The sequence below is a fragment of the Pteronotus mesoamericanus genome, unplaced genomic scaffold, assembly GCF_021234165.1.
Source record: "Pteronotus mesoamericanus isolate MK-2021 breed Mesoamerican mustached bat unplaced genomic scaffold, CSHL_Meso_final scaffold_174, whole genome shotgun sequence".
Classification (NCBI taxonomy): Eukaryota; Metazoa; Chordata; class Mammalia; order Chiroptera; family Mormoopidae; genus Pteronotus; species Pteronotus mesoamericanus.
Genome location: NW_026555309.1, coordinates 5002888 through 5025007, shown reverse-complemented (window position 1 = coordinate 5025007; position 22120 = coordinate 5002888). Strand labels below are relative to the sequence as shown.

General features: G+C 36.0%; 1 protein-coding gene across 1 annotated transcript in view; it reads right to left on the bottom strand.

The window, feature by feature from the left end:
* NKAIN3 (sodium/potassium transporting ATPase interacting 3) overlaps positions 1-22120 on the bottom strand; it is a 527170-nt gene that overhangs the window by 270654 nt on the left and 234396 nt on the right. The window contains 1 exon segment of the mRNA XM_054590189.1: positions 6122-6259. Coding sequence (XP_054446164.1) covers positions 6122-6259 — 138 coding nt within the window.

Here is a 22120-nt window from a genome sequence, read left to right as displayed (position 1 = left end):
ATTAGCTTATTCTATGCTGTGTCAAAGAATACAATTATAAATGCTAAACCCTGCATAAAATAGGCATGTTCCTATTAGAAATCTTATTGGAAGCTTTTAGTTATTTATAAAATTTAATTTACACATTGTGTCCTTCTGTTATTTATGATTTTCAAAAGACTTTCAATCACATGTATTTGTGTAGTTCTATAATTGGGTACATTTGAAATCTCATCTTTTTTCTTTGGGGAGAACAGGTTTTGCTTTTTTAAAAAAATGCACTTAAAATAATGTGTTACTCAAAATCAATGGAAATTTAGAGAAGCTGGAAATATGTTAAAAAATTAAAATAAGTTAATATATTGAGGCTTTTAGTATTTGCAGATATATGGATTCTATGTTGATATCTTCTGTTAGTAGTATCTTAGACATTTTAAAAATGTGCAAAATGCATTGAAACATAATTTTTGAACCACAAACTGTTCCCATAAATATTGAAAATAGCTAAACTACATCTACAATGTATACTCTTTGCAAACTGATCAAATCACAGAGACCATAACAATTTTAAGGCTGTTGCTAATAAGATGGGATCAGGTATCTGATGTTTTTCATTCTAAATCAATCTAATTACGAGCATATTAGAATGAGAGAGATTGCAGACCACTAAGTAATAAAAAAAAACTCCTAATAAAGGTTAAGAAAAGGACATAAACTGAATCAAGACTAAAGGAAGAAATAAACTGAATTAATTGCAAAACCATATGATTTTTAATTTTTAGGACTACAAACCTAATCCTTAAGTATAGTTTTAGGAATGTCAATCAACTCACAGTTATAACAAATGCATTACAAAACGAACCTATTTAAAAATCAGAGCACAAGTGTAGTGATCGAAGTGTAGGATCTCCCACCAGCTGTACTATTGATGCCACTTCTGAACTTTCAGAGATAGAATTCCCAGTCTGAACAGACTCCACCTATCAGCTGCTAAATTCTTAATAACCAGAGTGATTACTGTGCTGCTTTCTGTGTTCCTGGTACTGTGCTAAGCACTTTACATAGATCAATTCATTCAGTCATCACACTGAAACCGAAGTAGAGAGAGGATCATTTTATCATTACTTGGGATAGAAACTCAAACAGTTTGACTCTGAGGCTGGGGTGCTTAAGGTTTCCATGACAGGCTTTATTTTTTTAAATCTTAAGAAAAGGACTACAGACTAGTTTGAGAGTTAATACTTCACCAAATTTTGCAATTTATCAAATGATCAATTCACTAAATTACCAGTTCATCAAAAATTTATTTCCTTCGTATGTATTTTATAACTGGCAATGTTTTTGAATGATGGTTCTTTTGCATTTTGCAATTAATGTGTTTGCATGATGTGAACACCATTTTTTAAAGCAACAATGTAAGTTTCTTTTCTCCTAATTAAAAGACAATTTGTATGACTAACTCCTGGACTGCAATGAGATGAAAACCGAATACCTCAATGTGGACCTCAGACACAACTCTTTACATGGAGATAAAAGGAAAGAAATCTCTAGCAATACAAATACATCCATAAATGTTTTTACTTAGGCAAAAAGTGTTAGCACAACATAGGTATTCTTTTTTGATGCAGGTTATTTTATTTATAATTTAATTGAAAGAAGAATAAAACAGAGATAAAACTCCATTTTTAACAAATACTCTTTGATTATCATGGAGCAAGCCCAAATGTTCATGTATCTGTATAAATATATTTGCAGTATAGAAGACTTAATTTCCCAATGTAAAAAATAAAACAAAAACAAAGCCAGTCTACAATTATCTACCATCTATCTACCTATTTATTTATCCTACTTTAAGTTTAGCACATATATTTTAAATCCTAATTCAAATAGACAAAGGCGATAAAGATTTTTTTTAAAAGTTCATGTGCTTTACGTGGTTTTGCAAATATTTCCCAGTTTTTTGAGGATATTTCAGCATTTTTTAATTGAAATGAACTTTAGAAGTCTTGCAGTCTGTTTCTCTGTCATCAAGCAATTAGTCTATAACATGATTTATTTTTACTTCCTGAGCTTGTTTGCTTTCCAATTACCAGAAAGCCCATTCATTCATTCATTCATTCATATGTGTGTCAATAAGATAAAATGTTATGTACAACAGGTTAGGAAAAAAAAAAGACATTAAATGGTTCATTATTTATTAAGTGTTTACTCTGTTAGGTTATGCTAAGTAAGTCACGAGTGTTATATAGTTCTTAAAAACAGCTATGAATCAGGTTTTTACAAATAAACTATGGTACAAAGAAAGCAAATAAATGTCCCAAGTGTTCACAGCCAAAAATCGGTGAAGGAGGATTTAAATCTGGCATCAGTTAAATGGAAACCTAACACTCATAATTGTCATGTTAGGCAGTAGCTCAGGAAGGAGATGTATAATGACATTGTAGGGAAATTTTCCTACGTTGCAATTTAAATTAAAGCAAGTTGCTGTCCTTTGCATATGAACACTGGCATAAAAGTCCAAATAACTAAATTGTAGGCCTAGAAAATTTATTTGGCTTCTTTTTACTTCAAAGGCAATTTCGAGTTAATTTTAACTTCACAGTTAATCTTTATTTAAAAAATGTTAAATTAGCTAATGTTTCTGCATTTAAATTAATTTAAAACTGCTTGATTAAATTAATTTATTGTCCAGGAAATAATAATGATTTAAATAATTCTAGGGCAAAACCTCATTTTGGAATTCCTGAGTAAGATTTTTGCATATCTGATATAAGAATAAACAGGACTAGACAGCTGATACTAGAACAGCAATTTATGACTGCAAAATAGGATTCCACAGCCCATACTCTGCTTCATTTTGTCCCTAGCTAAAGAAACGCAAAGGGTGCATGCAAACTCTTCCTCTAACCTTGGTATTCTCTAATGTATTTGCTCTACCTTGCACCATAGCTAAAGTAAGTTTTGATCAGTCAAAGAGTACTACATACCAAAGTTGTTTTTGTGTTCTAAAAATACATATAGAAAGAGCAAATTATACCTTTTTAGTATTACTCTTTCATTTTGTGATTTGGGTGAATTTTTCTGATAGGCTGTGCTGTGAGACCTCCTTAATTACAGCGGCAGGAGCCCAAGATACTATAATGCTTAGACAAAAAGCAGTTGAGGTAGGTGCAGGCAGAGTAGCACATACTACTTTTTCATGTGAATCCTCAAGTCAGATTAAGATAAGCAACACAGTAAGGCCAGTTTTTCTTTTTGAACTCAGACATATCCTTGAATTAGAAATTACTGTTCATCCTGTAAAGTCACTTCATCCAATGACCTTTAATTCATTTATTACTCGTTCAATCAAGTATTAAGCATACTGGGATAGACCTAGAACATAGCTATGGATAGGCACGGTCTGCCGGGCAGGAGAACACTGGTGGAGGGGGTGAGATGGGCCAGAAGCAAGGATGCTGACTGTGTAGAGAGCTAGGACAGGAAGAGTCAGCAGGATCTAAGAGAACAGAGAGAGTGGCACTTATCCCAGACTGGGGTCATCAGGTAAGGCTGTTAAGAGGTGATCATTCAAGTTGAAAAATTATTACCCACTTCCCAAGTAGGTAAGGAGCACACGGCATGCCAGGTGCGTGCAAAGTGAGGCATCAAACAACAGCATATGGTCTTAGGGAAGCACAAATCATTCAGTGGGATGGGCTGGTGGTAGCACGTGGAAAGAAGTGTGCGTGTGAAGAAGAAAATGTGGCTAGAGCTGGGCACAAACACCAAGCAAGGCTACACACGTGCAAGGCTGAAGAGCAGGTGGAAATGGAGGGGCCAGGACGCTGAGGGCACAAACTCGCTGTTCTCTCATGTCTCTGAGGCTGGCTCATGCTCTCTCCAGGCCCCTACCTCATCACTATTCCCATCCTTCAGGGACCCTGCCCCCTGTGCCTCCCCACTTTACTTAATGAGCTCCGACAGGGCAGCAACACTGTAATTTACATTCTTTTCTATTTGTCCGGCTCAGTGTAGCAGGTTCTCAATAAATGCTTAGTGAGTGAAAGGAAACTAGAGCTATTGACATCCAACTCTGTGCCTTGTACTGCTTCCTGCCCAGAAGCCCTCCAGTCCCTTCTCCCCTGTGAACTTACACTCACACTGCCATTCTCTGCGCTGCATTCACTTCTGCAGGGTTGGATGGATGTCCACATCACATGCCTCATGGCACATGTGCTCCTCATCACAGTTACAGTTTAACATTTATGTGGATGATTGTTTGATAGAGGCCCACTTCCCCTCACTAGACTGTAAGTACCCAGGAGGACAGAATATTTGTGTTTGTGTTTGCTCACCAATGTACCCCACACCTAAAACAATGCTGAATACATAGCAGAAACTCCATATGCAAAGTTTAAATGAATACATAAATAAAAGAGGGAGGAGGGAATTTAAGAGAGAAAAAAAGGGAAGAAGGGGGAGAGGAATGGGAGAAGAAAGGAATGAAAGAAGGAAGGAAAAACTGATTGTGAGACCAGAGTTTGGTCAGCTTGGTGAACTGAGGTTATTCTTATATTTTCTCCTGAAGAGAATGAAGGCTCTTAAGCCAGTGGTTCAGGAAAAGTGCGAAGGACACATTGGAAGAGATGAAGGGGGAATGCAAGCAAGAAGTCCATGTATAGGAAAGAGAATGCAGATGCCTCAACATAGATAGTTGTGTGAAGAGCATGAAGAACTAAGGTTTAGAGGGTAAAAGCAATAGGACTAGTTAATGTCACTAACATATACTAACAACTTCATTCCATAGAAGCCATTGGTTTCATAGCCATCTGGCATGCTGTGCTTCAGCAGAACACAAACATCATAAAACAAAAAGTTCATAATGAGTAAGAGTGCTCTGTGCTCATAGCAACAAAATAGAACATAAAAATCTAACAATGTCTGATATTATGTATATTAAAGCATCACATTCTGCAAGTCCAACTCCAGGAAACGTTTTTCTGGCATATTATACCACGGCTTAGCAGAGGCTCAGAGAAGAAATCCAGAGCAAGAACCGTTGGCCCCCCAGCCAGCTGAGTGACAGCAGTCACTGCCATGCCCCGGGGCAGCTGTTTTGAGCGCACAGTCTGTGCTCTGGGCCACTGACCTTCACCTCTGGGACATGATGAAAGATTCCAAAAAGCCAATTTTGAGACTCAAAATAGAGAAGTAATGCATTTACAGAAAACTTTCTAACTTTATTCTTTCCTATAGATATGATTAGACTAAGTCAAAATGGAAAGATGGCCTATTTTAAAGTCTAGATTTCCTTGTAATGAGGTAATGTTACTATATTACAAGAAAATATTTCATAATTCTACTTAGTACTGTACATTAACAGACTCGGTGAGCATTTTAGAGCCTGTCACTTCTATTACAACTATTTATCTATGCTTGTTATTTCTTACAAACTTCTTATACATGTAGCCTAAAATATTACCTTCTTTTTATAGAAAACTAATAACTGTGAATAACTTCCATTTTACTGTGGATCACCACACACCCTTGTTCAACTGTCCTTGGAAGGAGGGTGTGCTAACCCTGTCTGATATAGTTTGGAGTATGGATTCATGTTCCAAATTTCTCTTAACAAAATGGGGAAGTGTTCAATAGTACACCATATAAAATATATTAGAGGCAAGTACTAAATAACTTTTAGTACATGCATTTGTAGCATCCTAAATCAATTAAAGTTATATTACATTATTGTTTTCAGTTAGCAAACAGTTACAGCTACGTAGGTTAGCTTTATAGGGTGATACATGTCAATTGAAATGACAGTTAATGTATATTTACATCTCATCATAACATCAAGACCTCAACAAACCTCTTAGTCTATCTACCCAAGCCTCACTTTAAATAAAAAAAAAAAAATTCCTTGTGATACTTGAATTTAGTTAACACTGCGAGTCTCACATTTACAGTCATGTTGTTTTGCTGTCATTGGAGACATTCATTGTCACTTTTTCCACAGAAAATCGTCTATTAACAGAATTCAGTATGTGACGGCTAGAACAGCAATGCTGCATCATCGCTGAGGGGACAACTTTAATTATTCATCTCCTCAGAGCAATTGTGTAGTGTTTATATGAAAAGACACGGTAAAAATAAGACTTACCACCACGATGTATCGGGGTCTGTACTGAATTGTTCCGAACAAACCCAATATGACAACTATTATATGTAGAAAATTTCCCAGAATAGGCGCCCACTGGAAACCAAGGAAGTCAAAGATCTGCCTCTCCAATGCTGAAAGCTAAAACAAAGCAAGGAGAGTTCATGAGCATTTCACCCAAGCATAATCATTCCATTTCAATCTTCATTTTACACTTAGAGGAGGCTGCATGTTCTTTTTCAATCATAGTAATGGGCAGAGTTATCTCTAGAGTTGTGATACCTATTTCATATACTGTTTTATATAGCTTTTCTCAGAAAATATACTAAGACAACTTTGAGCATTATGACTTCAAGTATAAATAGATTTGAAACCTATCTGGAGAGCTATACTCTTTAAATCATTTTCTATAGTTGAAAATCTAGACAGATATTTTATGACACTATGTTTTATGATAGTAATTCATCATTATTTTTAGTAAAATGGTTGGCTTAGCATAATATATTTGGAACAATAACTTCAGACTGGCAATGCTAAAACTAGTATTGTTTAAAAAACAACCCTACCATCTCTGCCTTTCTCTGTGAAAATAAATAATCAAATCTTCTGTTTTGTCTTTTTCCTTTCATTAGGCTGTCACCAATGATAATGACATGATTAACCACTTTTTCAAAATAAAGCGTATTTATGGATTTACTCTGGGCTCAATGCCCCCATGAAAAAAATTAAAAGAATCCCTTTGAATCCTATTTTTTGAGACTATATACCTTCGTGAAAACTCAGATTAGGTAGACTTGTTTTTGACTATCCAAATAAATATTATGGTCCCATAACAATTTTAGATGTGCCACAATTTATTGTATTTGCATTATGCACAACTACATTTTTAAATAATTCCACATTGTATTTAAAATACACACTGAAAGTACTTACGATGGAAGAGATGGATTTTGTATAGTCCAGTGAATGCCAACGATGTCATTATCATGTACACATGATATTTATTGTTTTCTATATCTAAAAAATTTATGATTCCACCTGCTGTATTTGGACACTAACCTTACACATTTCCAGCATTTTTCTAGATTTACTTTGATATAATAGTAATTCTAATAAAATGATCCAACCATTAGCCATACTTATGACACTAGAAACTGCAGATTTGAAATGAAAATGGCACCCTAGGTATTTTTCTAGTTATGTGGCAGGTGTATGCCTGAATGGCTTTAATTTCCTTGGACATAAAGACATGTCCACTATCCAGTAAGCTGAATCTACCTTGGTTAAGATTCACCTTCAGTAAGCCTGGACGAGGAAAGAGCAAATGCTACAGGCAACCAAGCAGAACCACATTCGTTTCCTGGCTACGTCCTGATCGTGAAGTGATTTGTCACCTTTCCTGCACTCACAAATGGGACGACGCACAGGAATGGCTAAAAAAATTAATCAGAGCGCGACAAGGAGCAGCACCCACTGTGGTTTCGGTCCCTTTTGTCTCTGCTCGTGACTCCAATTTGGTTCCAGGAACTTTTCCCTAAAATGCAGCAACAGCTGCAGGCAATTTATTTTGAAAAGCAACCCCATTTTGAAGTTGTTGCGCATCACAAAAACCTTTCAATTGAACTTTTCAAATAGAGAAAAACTCATTTTTTTCCTGTCAGAAAATTTACGGATAGCATTCTCTTTTATGATATTGATGAAAGCATGCATAATGAAATATAAGCAAATTAACACCAATTATCAGAAAATCCACAATCTGTATTGAAGGCACTATATTTCTCTATTTATTAATGTTTGTTCTCTGATAACTTACTTAAAAATGGACTTACGGTGGCTTGAAATAAGGGCACGAACACAAGGCCATTAAGAAAATCAAATGGTAGGATCATATCAAAGATCAGGTGAGGGGAAGCTATAACAACTATACAAACCATGAACACTGGATTTGAGTACTGTTTTTATTAATTTTATTATTTATTTATTCATTTATTTTTTAAATCTTCTCCTGAGGATATGTTTATTGATTTGAGAGAGAGAAGAAGAAGCGGGAGTGGGGGTGGGGGGAGAGAGAGAGATCAGTGTGAGAGAGAAAGAGATTGGTTGCCTCCAGTATGTGTCCTGACAGGGAATCGAACCCATGACTTTTCAGTGTTTGGAAAAACACTCCAATCAACTAAGCCATCCAGACGTGGCTGAGTATTGTATTTAAAAAAAATCAACTAACGACAACAAAAAGCCCTTCAAAAAATAAGGAAAATACCATTGCAATTTTTACTTAATTTTTAATCTAAATTTTATAAGCTATTTAGTTTATAAGCAAATATCTTCTCTCTACATGTTATACTCTAGAGACATCACTTTCGCCTCAGAGCTTGACTAATAATGGCTCAGAGCCACTAAGTGAAATTAAATGTTATCCTGGTTGCTTTGTTAACTCCGAAGTGTGAATATATTTTAGAAATCTCTGCCAAAGTGGTTCTCATCAATGGTGTGCTGGAGCTGCCGACACAGGCCTGGGCCCGTGGATCAGGTGCCTCTCTTCCCAACTCCAAGGTTAGTGACCTCAGGTTAGGAACTTGACGTTGGCTATTATGAGAATATTTACAATGTGAACATTGGGAAATGCTAAAAATAAGGGTTTTGTGTGTGTTATGAGAGCTTAGTGCTGTACATTTACCTGTACACCGCTGAATATGCTGCCTGGAAAACAGTGGTTCTGAGGCAGGAGAGCAGTGAGAGGAAGCGACCACACGTGGACTGTAGCATTAAAGAAAAGCAACCAGTCTGGACAAGAGCGGAAGGAGGGGGGCTCAAAGAGGGCAGCGGCACAGACGCCACAGCAAAGAAGAGAATGGATGACATTTGAAGAGCTTGAAGTTTAAATAAAAGAGAATTCAATAAAATAGAAAGGTAACAAGACATCCCAGAGAAAGCAAAACTAACCAGTCACCAGTTTAAAACAGGAAGCAGTGACATAAAGAAAAATAAAATCATTTCTTTTTCTAAAAATCTTCACCGAAGGATATGTTTATTTGGGGGAGGGAGAAAGGAAGGGAGGAGGGGGAGGGGGGGAGAGAGAGAGAGAGAGAGAGAGAGAGAGAGAAATCACCACAACCTGACAGGGGAGCAACCCAATATGCCGCACTTGTTAGGATGTGAATGTTGCTTCTGGATCGTAACTTTCATAATCAAATTGTAGAAAGTTTGGCAGTCTTCATCATTATGGTTTTGGAAAAAAAAGTAAAGTATCGTTTGACCATATAAAGTACAATGTATCTAACACAGGTTGGGAGAGGCTGAATGAATGTTCTGTGTCTAAATTCTTTGGAGCTGTGAAAAGTGGAAAGGGGTGTGTTTTAACAGTTCTTACCTTAGAGTCAAGCATGTCCTTTTATCAGGCTTTAAGGTGAAAATATTTCCTCTAAATCTAGGAATCTTAGTCACACCCTGCATTAACTATACATATTCCCAATAGCTCAAGAAGCATCCCTGCTTCCTTATTTTATGCCCAAGGAATATAGACACAAACAAACACCTCAAAACAGTAGTTTTCTTACTGATCCATATATTATGCTCGATGCTTCACATGGTATTTTGCATACTTGCTTATAATTATTAATATTTGTGGGAATTAATTTGCATGTAGTTAAAGAGCTGTGAAAACTCCAGTTGACCAAACATTTTCCGGAGCATTTACCTAGGCTGTGTCTACATCATAAGCCTCTGCTCAAAGAAGAGCCGGGCAAGTGCGCATTCTCAGGGAGTGAGTACCTTTGGAGATTCAACTTCCTAGGAAGATGAGCTGCCTTTTATTCTGATTCTTGGACTTGTCCCTTGCTCACTAGAGGCAGAGATATTAGAAAAGATCAAAACAGGGTACTCGTGTTGGTACAATCACACGAAAGCACTTGATCAAATGATAGTTTCTTAAAAGCCTGGAAAATTAAAGCATGTTGTGTGACTGATACCTTCATCTGTATAACCAGTAGTCTGGGATTTCATAAAGTAAATATTTTATAACCATTAAGATTCAGAGTGGGAATTTAAAAGCTGTAGTTAATATTCCTATTAGCTAAGTCGATATATCCTGAGCCACGTCAAGTCACTGTTGGGTTACTAAGCGGGCTGTTTTATGTCTGGAAAGTCCACATAGCCTTTAGCTCCACCGCCATCATCTACGATTCCTTTTCTCTAAAATCTCATAGCTCCCATTTCCCAACAGATGTTTCATGCTTATGTTGATGATGCCCAACTCCTGGTTCATAGATGTGGCCTAGGCCACAGTATGATCTTATGTTTTAAGCTGTATTTTTTGAATATTTTTATGGCTCTGATAAAAAGGACCATTGACATTTGTACATTATCCTACTTCATAGAGATGTATGGTTGAGTCCTAATATCCTGGAGATTTACCACTTTCTTTAAGTCGGTGCTATTTTTGGAGAAGTTACTATGTACCCATAGACAGGTGACCAGGCTTTAGGATGTGCACAAACTTTGATGGATCCAGGAATTCCAGACTATGGCGAGATCATGATTTGAATCATCCAATAAGGACAGTAATAGCGTCTCTGCAAACCATAGTTTCTGCATGGTTTCATATTACTTTTGGTAGGGTTCAGATAGCAAAGGCTATTCCAGTGCAATCAGAAACTGATCATTTAGTGGGTTGAATAGTCAAATCAAGTTTAATGTACCTCCTTTTTCTGTTGCTTGGTTTTTAGTAACATCGCCAGTGGCCTGAACGACCACTAGTGTGCATGCAGCCAGGTGAGGTGGAACCATGAGTGCTCAGAGGAGGAATATTTTCCGTAATGCCAGGTGTGACTGTCTAAGTTCTTCTCTGAACTAGCTTTCCTTTGTGAAACTATCGTCTCCAGAACCCTGGAAAAGACTCCTTGAATTCTGTGTATACATTTTGAGTCCCTATAAACCAAGGAAGTTAGATGGGCATTTCCCATCTTGCAATTCAATAAGGAAAGTGTAGATTACTTGGTCAAGTAAACAATACTGGACACCGGAAAGGAGCTTTATGTTGAGCTGCAAGTCTACTTTTTGAAGAATTAAGGTAATGGGTAACATATCAAAGAAAGTTTCCTGTTAAAAAATGAACAGATACTATACCACAAATGGAAAGATTTATGGAGGGTGATGAGCCAAAAGAATGCCTGTGAAGGGCATTTACATACCATAAATTCACTCAGTAAAGTCATTCAGTATATTTTGTGCCCTGACTTAGCATGTCAATTCGTAGAGTGACATCCATTTCACCAGCTTCTCAATGTGTCAGAGAATAAAACAATGTATTTAAAAGGTGCCCTAAAGCTTGAATGGATAGTAATACTATGGGTTTGACATTATTTAACACTTTAATCAATTAGATTAATTTTAACATCAATTAATCTAATTTGATGCTAACAAAATAGGATAAATATTACTACCCCTATTGTATAAATAAACTCAGCATAATCAGCTAATTAGCGTCAGAGATGAGACTAGCATCTTCATGCCCCTATCCTCTGTTCCTTCTTCCATATTACTCTGAAATCGCCCAATAAAACGTGTATTGCCTAATGAGGTTAAATTCTGAAATAAGCTGTATCACAAGAGACAGAAATACAAGAAGCATAGTGGGGTAGTCCTCCTTCCTCCCCTCCTTCCTCCTTTCCCACCCATTTCTAAATGAGGCAAACCCTCTCTCTGTTTTTTAGAAGAGGCCAGCTATACCTTTAAGAAACTAACCAGTTCTGCTATTTAGTCAAACTTCAGTTTCTTCAACAACCATAGATAACAGTAATCTCACAGCAAAATGGTTAGTCTTATTATGTGTGCCAGAGTCTAGTCTAGTGATTTGCAACCTTTCTCATCTCATGGCACACACAACTTAATTACTAAAATTCTGTGGCACACCAAAAATATATTTTTTTGCTGATCTGACAAGAATAGATAATTTTTATTCATTCACATTGATAGCTATTATTGGGTTGGCCGCTGTCATTATTTTATTTGACAATCTAAGGGAAAGGAGTTGAGTCTTCCTGACTAAATAGTTAGGTATTGAATGTTTAAAAAATTCTTATGGCATACCAGTTGGAAATAGCAGGTCTATTCTATTCTTCTGCATTAACAGTGCTAGCCTAGATCAACTATATTAATTTCCAACCTACCCATGAGTGAGAAATTATAGTTTGCAAAACACTGGTGTAGAGGACATGCTTGGGGGAGTGCCTCATCGGGGAAGAGGAGGGCAAGGTGCACCTGGTTAAAGGGTCTGGAATTTACTGTGCAGGTGTTGGGAAGCCATTAGAGCTTTATCTGATGCATACAGAAGTTCCGTAAACAGCACCATGCTTTAGAATTTAGAAAACCCCTCCGTCACAGGCTTGGGAGTGTTCTGATCTGGTATTGTAACAGGAGCAGGGAGGTAAGGCTGGGCTGCAGGTGGGGCACATGTTGGAAGCTATTGCTACCATCAGATGACAGAGGATGGCAACCTGATCTAAGAACCAAGAGAATTTAGAAAAGGGACCAGGAGGAAATACTCAAGAAGCAAAATCTAAGAGTCAATTATATGTGAGAGGTGAAGGATAAACCAGGTCATTTCAGCTTACATTTTCACTCTGACCAAAGTAAAGCTGCTAGATGGGTACTGTGGCAATTATTGAAAGCGAGGAGGAAAATTAGTTTTGAAGCTAATGTGTTGGCATTCCTTCTAGAAGATCTGACACAGCATCAGATCCCCTATTCCAATTGTGGGCTTCACTTATCCTTTTTTTTTTTTAAAAAAAAAATGCAAGTTAAAATCTAGGATGGAACCTGTGGACTGTGTGTCTTGATAACGCCTTAAAGAAAGGAGCTGTGGACGTCTCTGATGAACTCAATACAGGTAAGGAGACACTCTCCTCTCTTCCTGTCAATATGTACACAAAAAGTCAAGTGATTTTCAATTTAGGTTAAGTCAAATATAATTAAAATAATTAAAATCAGAGGTAAGAACTGAGCACAAAACATGCTGTTGGGAAACCTAAAGCTGACTAAAAAGAAATTAGTTTATTCATTGTTAGGGATTATTTTAATCACTACTCTTATATCAAGTCAGTTAGCTTAACTCAATATGCAAAGTTTCCAGCTGTGGGGTTTAATTAGGGGAAATGAGGTTCTTATAATTAAGTAAACTTTTAAAATATTTCCTTTGGCAGCACACATTTTTTTTAAACAAACTTATAATTTACCAATAGGTTTTTGTCTAGAGGGCGTATTCACACTTGTTTTCTAGCACTGCAGATACCAATGAGGAGATATTTAAAAAATGCCCTAAGAAACTAGGAGGTGAATACTCTCATTCTCTCTTTCATACTAAGTCAGTAATACAGTGATACTCAGGGTTTCACAAAAGTTAGGCAGAAGAAAATGATCTGTCAATATTTGTTTGAGGATGCCCCTTGGTCTTTAAAGAGGGAAATTTCATCCTGTGATCTGGCTTCTAAGTCTCCTTCCCCTGCCAGAAATTATTCTACAACCCAACTTTGCCAAGCAGAGGCCGACCTTAAAAAATGCCTACCATCCATGAATAGCTCAAGCCAGGAGTAAGGCGACTATTTTAGCAAAAGTCCAAAGCAGCAATTTGTTACAGAACAGTGAGTGAAGATTGAATTTCAACCCTCCAGTGGAGCCAGAACAGATCCAAGAACACTAAAGTTGAACCCCGGGGCTGGGTGACCTATACAATTCCACAAACAGCTGGCGGGAACATGTCTGCCGTGGCATTTAAGACTCCCATGGAGGTTTGACTTAATGGCAACCCAGCATGAGAAGAGAAAAGAGAGGATTATGGACCAAAAGTTTCTTCAGTTTTTATTTGTCATTGAGGCTGCCTGTAAGAATTCCTTCCTTAAAGAATCCTTTTAAAATATACATATTCAGGAAGAACTAGATTTTTTTTTTCATTTGGAAAAGAAAGGAAATGCTTCTACTTTAGAAAATAATATAGGCAAAAACTTGAAACTGTCGAAGTATTAATGTTACAGAGAAGCCATTCGCTGAAAATCAGATTGTACAGTAATCTCTTAAGCAATAAACTGCGGATGGTGTTAAAGTAGGTTATTTTTCTTTTGATGATGCTTCTTGCCTTCCTCTTGCTGCTGTAGGTCCACACTGCGGCAGCTGCTTGAGCAGCCTGTCGCTGCCCACTCCCTGGGAAGGGTGCTGGTGACGCAGCAACCAATCCACCCTGGGGCATGTCCCTGATGGTAGGACGAGTGAAAATGGTGGGCAAAGGTTGAGATATTTCTAGTGTGAACTTGCACTTTATTTTCTTCTTCAGTTATCACTAACCCGTGGCTATGACCTAATTTGGTGAAACAGTCTTCACCAACTTGACATGTGTGTTTTTAATATTCAGGGTATCAAGGGATAGACCGAATTAACCTCTTTTTAATCACGCTCATACATTTTGGACATTAAAATGTTTCTCAAAGGACAAATGAGGCTCGATCAGTCTGTTAGTTTCCAGGTTTTTAGATTGTAAGTGTACAAACAGACGAAATAAAGCAGTACCTATCATATGATCTGTCTTCTGGGCTCTCCTCTAGTGTCAGGGGTTGAATAAGTGTTAATTTTTATGAGCTCTGATACAGCCGTGCTTATCGCACAGAGACACACTGTCAGCATCCCGAGCTTTTATCTCAGCCACACTCATTCCCTTGCTTCTAGTGAGGGTCTGTATTCGTAAATTTCTTTATAGGGATAATGCTTTTCCCCACATTTTTATGCGCAGTAAGTACACTTCCTGTTCAATATTGCCATCTAAAGTAGTGTTAGTATCACAGAAGAACATATTTATGATGTTTAGACCTCTGTTTCAGAGAGCTTCATATTTTAAAGTAAAAAAAGGCTAACGTTTTTCCAAATATATTTTCACTTCTTATAAATTTAGGGGAAGAATAGGCAGCTGATATTTGTTCATTACCTATTGTATGCATTACGGTATGCATTACATATAGATTCTAATTAAATTTTAATAAAAACCCCTACAAAGTGGGTATTTTTATTGTCATTTTACAGAGGTTTAAAAAGCACCCAGCACTCAAGAAACACAGCTAGTGAGTGCTAGAACTAGCATCGGAATCTAGCTCAGTCAAGCTCCAGAATGCAGATTTCTTACACCATAGTATGGCCCTTGAAGGTTTAGATTAATTCTTAATTGTTCAAATATTTCATTAATATATATATATACAGGTTGTAAAGTTCTTTACAGACATCTTTGCATTTGTGCCTCATTCTTGAATTTATTTCCTCATTTATGGTTATAGGAATAAATTCAACAATTTATAGAAATAAATTCAATAAAGATACATTCAATACAGAGAAGACTTATACCTGCAAGAAGATGGAAAAAACACTTTTCCCTGCTAAGTACATCTAAAAACCTTGGACAACAAATATAAAATAAACATGAGAAGAATCTGAGCAGCTGGTAACCTGAGGAATGAGGAGGTGGTGATTTTCCTAGGTTCTTTTTGCTGCACATACTACAGACTTGGAACTGATGCAACTGGTAACTCAGAAATGCCAATCGGTGCAGACAAAAAACAAAAAACAAAAAACAAAACCACCAAAACCTGTTCTTCCTAGCCAGAGGACCAGAAAAAGGCAGCCTAGCAAGAGAAAAAAACTTTTAGACAATAATCACTCTACTCTAGTCAAATACCATGGTGGGGTGGTGGTGGGGGGTGGGGAGGAATCACTCCCTTACTAATGCAATGAAAGGGCAAGGAGGAAGCCTGAATTCTACTTACCCTAGCGAGGATGTTAACAAGGCAAGGATGCTGTCAGAGAAGTCTAAATAGTGAGCTGAGACTTTCATTTCTGCCAGCCAATAATGAGTCCCTTCTCCCCAGTAGTGACTGTGGAGACCACGTGGGGAGACTGAAGTTCCACCCTCACCTGGCATTAATGAGACATCATGCCCTCTCCCCACTGGGGTCAGGTAAGATGAGGGCGAGTGGAGAGTGAGGACTTTCACCATCACCCAGAGTTAATGAGGCTATTCCCACCATGGCGTCAGTGTAGGCCATGTGGGGACATGGAACTCCTACCGACACCGGGCAGTAATGAGGTGCCCCCTACCTCAGGAATCAGTAGAGTATAAATGGGGCATCTGTATTTCTACCTCAGCCTGGCAGTAACAAGGTGATTCATCCCCTTCCCATGTTGGATTAGTGTCAGAAAAAATACAGTAAAAACAGAAGGTTTAAATGAGATCCAGAGTCTCAAAACATAAAGCAAAAAATGTTTGGGTTTCAATCAAAATCACTTGTCTGGCCAAGAACCAAAAAGATCTCAAACTAAATGAAAAAAATAAGCAACAGATGCCAAAACCAAGAGGACAGAGATGTTAAAATTATTTGACAAAGATTTTACATTAGCAGTTACACAAATGATTCAACAAGCAATTATCAGAATACTTGAAACAAATGAATAATTAGAAATCCTCAGCAAAAACTAAAAAGTCTCCACAAAGAAATTGGAGCTACAAAAAACCAAATGGAAATTTTAGGAGTCAAAATACAGTAACTAGAAAAAAAAGTTCAGTGGATGGGCTCACCAGCAGAAGGGAGGAAACAGAGGAAAAACGAGTAAAATAAAAGATAGAACAGTAAATATTACCCAATCTGAATAACATAGAGAAAATAGATTGGAAAAAATGTGAATAGAGACTCAAGGACCTGTGAGACTACAACAAAATATCTAACATTTTTTTCATTCTGGGAGGAAATGAGAAAGAAGATGCAACTGAAAAAAAAAAATAAAGAAAAAAAATGCTGGAAATTTCCCAAATTTGACAAAAGAAACTTACATACTGAAGAAGTTGAGTGAACCTCTGGTTGAGTGACAAAATGAATCATAATTAAATTTCTAAAAACTAAAGACAAATTATCCTGACAATAGCCAGAGAAAAATAACACCTTAATTACAGGGGAAAATAATTTTAATTATCAATTCATCACCAGAAACCAAGGAACCAGAACAAAGTGGCATGATACTTTTCAAGTACTAAAAGAAAAAGAACTGTCCATTGAGCATCTCATACCCATAACAAATATCCTTCCAGAATCTATGGAAATCAAGACATTCTCAGATAAAAGAAAATGGAGAAAATTTGTCACAGCAGACTTACTCTAAAAAAATGACTAAAGAAAGTTCTCTAAACAGAAGGGAAATGATCAATTAAGGACTCCTAGAATATCAGGATAGAAGAAAGAACATGGTAAGCAAAAAAATATCAGTAAACACAGGAGACTTTCCTTCTCCTCACAATCTTTCTAAATTATATTTGATGGTTGAAGCAAAGTTGTTGTTATATGTATATATATATACAAGTGAAACCACTAAAAATCTATTCATAGAGATATACTCAAAAACACTATGGGTAAGTCAATTAAAACTCTGAAAAAAGTAACCCACAGGAAGGCACAAAAAGGAAATGGAAAAAAATGAGAACAAATAGAAAATACAAAATAAAATGTTATAATTTTAATCCTTACTATATCAAGAATCACATTACATGTAAGTGGCCTAAGTACACCCAAGACAGAAACTGGCAGGGTGGATTAAAAGTATGATCCATGTGTATACTCTCTATGAAAAACTCCACATCAATAACATAAGCCTATGACTGGAACTGTTTGTTTGTTTTTTTTTTCATTTCAGCCTGAAAATCTCTGTCTTTTAAGTCAAGTATTTTGTCCACTAATATTTATTGTGATTAATTATATGTTTGGATTTGTTTTTATTACCCTACTTTTATATTTCTTTTTCTTGTCATTTCTAGGCTTCTTTTCTCTACTTCCCTTCTTCTGAAATTATCAGTTTTTTCCCTTTTCATGTTTTCCCTTTATTAGTTCCAAGTATATAGGCTTTACTTCTTTTATTTAGATAATTCCACTAGATTTGTTAGAATATGTACATAAGATATCAATAAAGTTAATCATTATCTTTTCCTTCTTCTCAAAATATACAATGACTTTAGAACACTATAATTTCCCAATAGGTATTTTCTTGTGAATAGTTGTATATCTTGACATTGTTACTGTTTTATTCATCAATGTCTGTAGCTGAGTTACCAACCTTCTAAGCTCATCATTTCTTCTTGTTGTCCAGATATTTTCTCTGGGAAAAACCCCTTTCTCCCTGACGAATATTTGTTCAAATTTGTCAAATGAGGTCTTTTGGTGGTACTCTTCCATTATTCTTCACTTGAAAATAGCTCTTATTCAAATATTTTATTTTCCTCACATTAAAAAAAATGTCCTGAATTCCAATGGCACTAGTAAGAACTGAGCAATTTATTTCCCCCAAAAGCACTGTGTCCTATGCTGCTTCTCTCAATACATTTTAAAATTATAGTCAAATCTCCAAGATTGACTATAATATCTTATAATTTATCTTTCCTCGTAATTTTTCAGCTTCCAGAATCTGATGATTGGTGCTTTTCATTAGTTCTAGAAAATTCTCAGCTAAAATTCTCTTAAAAATCTTACATTTGTAGTATTCTCTTTCTCTTTTTTTTCCTATCAGAATTCCATTCAGGCACACAGAACTTCTTATTCAAACCTGTCTTTTAATATTCTATGTTTTCTAACTCTTATTTTTCTGTACTGCCTTCAGTATAATATCCTCAGAAAATGTTTTCTTGTTCATTATTTTTCCCCATCCTTTTGAATCTGCTAAAACCATCTGTTGAATTTTTAAAAATGAGTATTACACATTTTTATTTCTGCTAATTCTATGTGGGTTTTTTTTGCAAAGATACCTAGTCATTTTCTCTATAGTCATCTCAAATCACTCCTTTATTTCTTTGAGCATAGTAATTTATATTTATGTCATATTTTTGATATCTTCATATGTTTAATGCAGCAATTTGTTTTTCCTATTACTTTACAAGAATGGCACCTTGGTTCTTTGTATATTCTGAATTGTTGACTGTGAGTCTAATTCCTCATAACTCTATCTTTGGGAAATTTTATGATTTGTTTTAAAGGTAGATTTTCATTTGGTTTTGGATTTTCATTTATATTTGCTAGGTGCCTTGAGACATTAATAGCCTACTACCACTTTAAATTAAATTCTTGGCCTATAGATTTTTCTGGATCATCCAAGAGGTCTGAATTTAGTTTATAAATCCATGGGAGGACTAATCTATTTTTTATGAATATTCAGGAAAAAAATTTCCTTTTCTCCATCTGATAACAAGGTTGGAGGCTAAAGTCTTTGAGGGATGGTTTTTGGGTCTAGTTGTCACCTTTGCTTTGAAACTGCAGATGCTTGAGGTTCCAGCTTTATGAAAATGTTCTTCTATTACACTCTTAACTTGGGTTGTCTTTTGGGATATGTCTTTTGTTCCCCATTTTTGAGTTATGGAAACTGAGTTTCAAGTTTATTAGAATTTACGTTCTTGTTATCTTGTTGATGCCATTAAAACATGTTTTAAATTGGACATTTTACAGTTGTTTTTAACAACAGTTATGTTCAGGGAAATTATTCTACCATGTTGCCAAAAATGTATCTTCCAAAACATTTCTGATCTCCAGCAGTGCATTGCCTCTATTACATATTCCTGTTATGTTACAATGAAAAATGTCTTATTTCAAGGAAACACAATTCCATTCATGTGCTCTAGTAGGACACTACTGACACAGGTTATCTCTATATTTTGAGGCAAAACAGAAAGTTGTATTCATCTAGTTCTTCATCAAATAGAATTGCTGTTTAATGCTAAACACGGGAATAAATAAAAGTGGAAATCCTCTCTTTAAAACAGTGATTACAATTTGATTTTTCACATGCTATGCATTTTTAGAACCTTATAGAACAGACTGTGTTAAGCAGAAAAAATACTGCATGTTCAATTCTCACCACATAAACATTAGAGGGCAAAACTGCTTGTGACATATGATAATAAAGTTTTAATAATCTTGGACCTGGGTCATCTTATATTTTATTAAATAGCATACATACAAGGAATGTAGCAGTGTTTTGCATATTGTGACTGTACAACAAACATTTGTCAAGATTCACTCTTCTTTAGAGAAAGAGAAATTTTTTTTGAGAGAGAACTTGCAGTAACAATATTTGGTGGGCAATTTGGCTTTAAATCACTATGGATTGAGTAAAGAAAATGGGTATTTACATGAGTTGAATAAAACAAGTGAAATGGCTTGACAAGGAAGTGGGAGAGGTAACTCCTAACCTGAGAATTTAGTGGATGATTAATGCGATGACTTTAATGGGTATATTTTTGCATTGATGTGGTAAAAATGGTAATAAGCCTTCTAAATATACACATCACATTCTTTCCTGAATTGTTGAAGTCTATGTAAGTTTTACATGGAAGGAGATTTGGAGCTTTTATTTCTTTGTGTCCAACACAACTACTACCGTCTGCTTTTCCTCTTTTAGCCATTTCTCCATGGCAACGCATTATTGACTTACCAGTATGATTGCAATCGAATGGCCAACTTTATGTAAGCCCGTACTGCCAACCATGAATCCAGCAATTTTCTTTTTCTACCTTTGCTTACAGAGCCACCTTCCAGTGGCTGTGTTGCTACATTTTAAGGCACACCACACAGAGGGAAGAGGTGGAATTTTTTAGTGAAAGGAGCCTTTTATCCTGGTAGCCGTCTCAGGGCCAAAACTTCTCCAGCAGTTCTTTTTTGAAAATTAAGACCTGGCTGGCAACTGAAAGTGTATCTAGTTGTAAGCAGCATTAGCTGAGATTTCAAAATATCAAACCAGAAAAAAAGAGAAGCAAGGCAGCTGGCATCAAGTTCAAGGAATAGCACAGTTCTTTTTTATTTGCTCCACACAGTATCATTCAGGATACAGTTTAGTAGGAACTGGATGCTTCTTCAGTCCTTGAATAGTGAAATCCACAACTGAAAATGTGAATGAACTGCTTATCAAGACTGGACTTTCTTTCATCTTCAACTAAGAAGAACTTGCAGGCATTTCACTGTGACAGATTACGGATGCAAAGATATCCTTAAACTCTCCATCAAGCTAAGGGAACTAAATGGTAACGGAAAAAAATACAGTAAATTTTTTTAAAAAAGATATTATCAGATTCACATTGTAAATAGCTTGGCAAATTATGAACTGATTTTCTTTTTAGTGGAGATATACTGCCAGCATACTATTTTTATCCTAATACTACTAAGCTAATCAGAATAAATCTTCAAATAAATGACAAATCGTAGCCACATTTAGAAAGTAAAACACAGAGACGATTAGAACTCATTATGATATGGGAATGTAGTTCAAACAATGTTCAACAAGGTCCTTCCTCTGTATTTTCTCAACAATTATATTTCTGTTGCACTACAATATTTAGCACATGTTGAATTCAATAGTGGTATACTGAGTAAATAAATTATGTCCTGGACCAACACATAAGAAACTTAATAGAAGGACCAACTATATTAACTGCTTTGGTATTTTGCATGTAGTAACACTTGATCAAAAGCATTTACAAAGAAATATGATCAAAACAATAATTTTTCCACCCAAATAAAGATATCATACGTATTTCCAAGAAAGTTTACTCAAGCCAAAAATGCAGGATTAAATACAATGTAGGTGACCAGCAATATCACTGCTATCAAGATCTAGCAACCAGTATTTGAAGAATAAAAACATGTTTTGACCATTTCCCTTCTGACTTCTGCACCCAAAAATTTTCTTGTTGAAACTACTAGCAAAGTGACTGGTATAATTTTCAATGATATACCCCTGTTGTCTCTGAATACAAACTCAAATTACAAACTCATTTTCCAAAGGTCTCAAAACACCTATTCAAACATAATAGCTTTTCTTCCTCTCTGACCTTCATGGGCTGAGTTAAAAGTTTATATGTCAGGAACAAGGCCTATCCCAGCACCAAACACCTAAACAATGCTATACGAAGTTCTGTTTTTAAGATTCTCCCTCATTTTTCTCTTT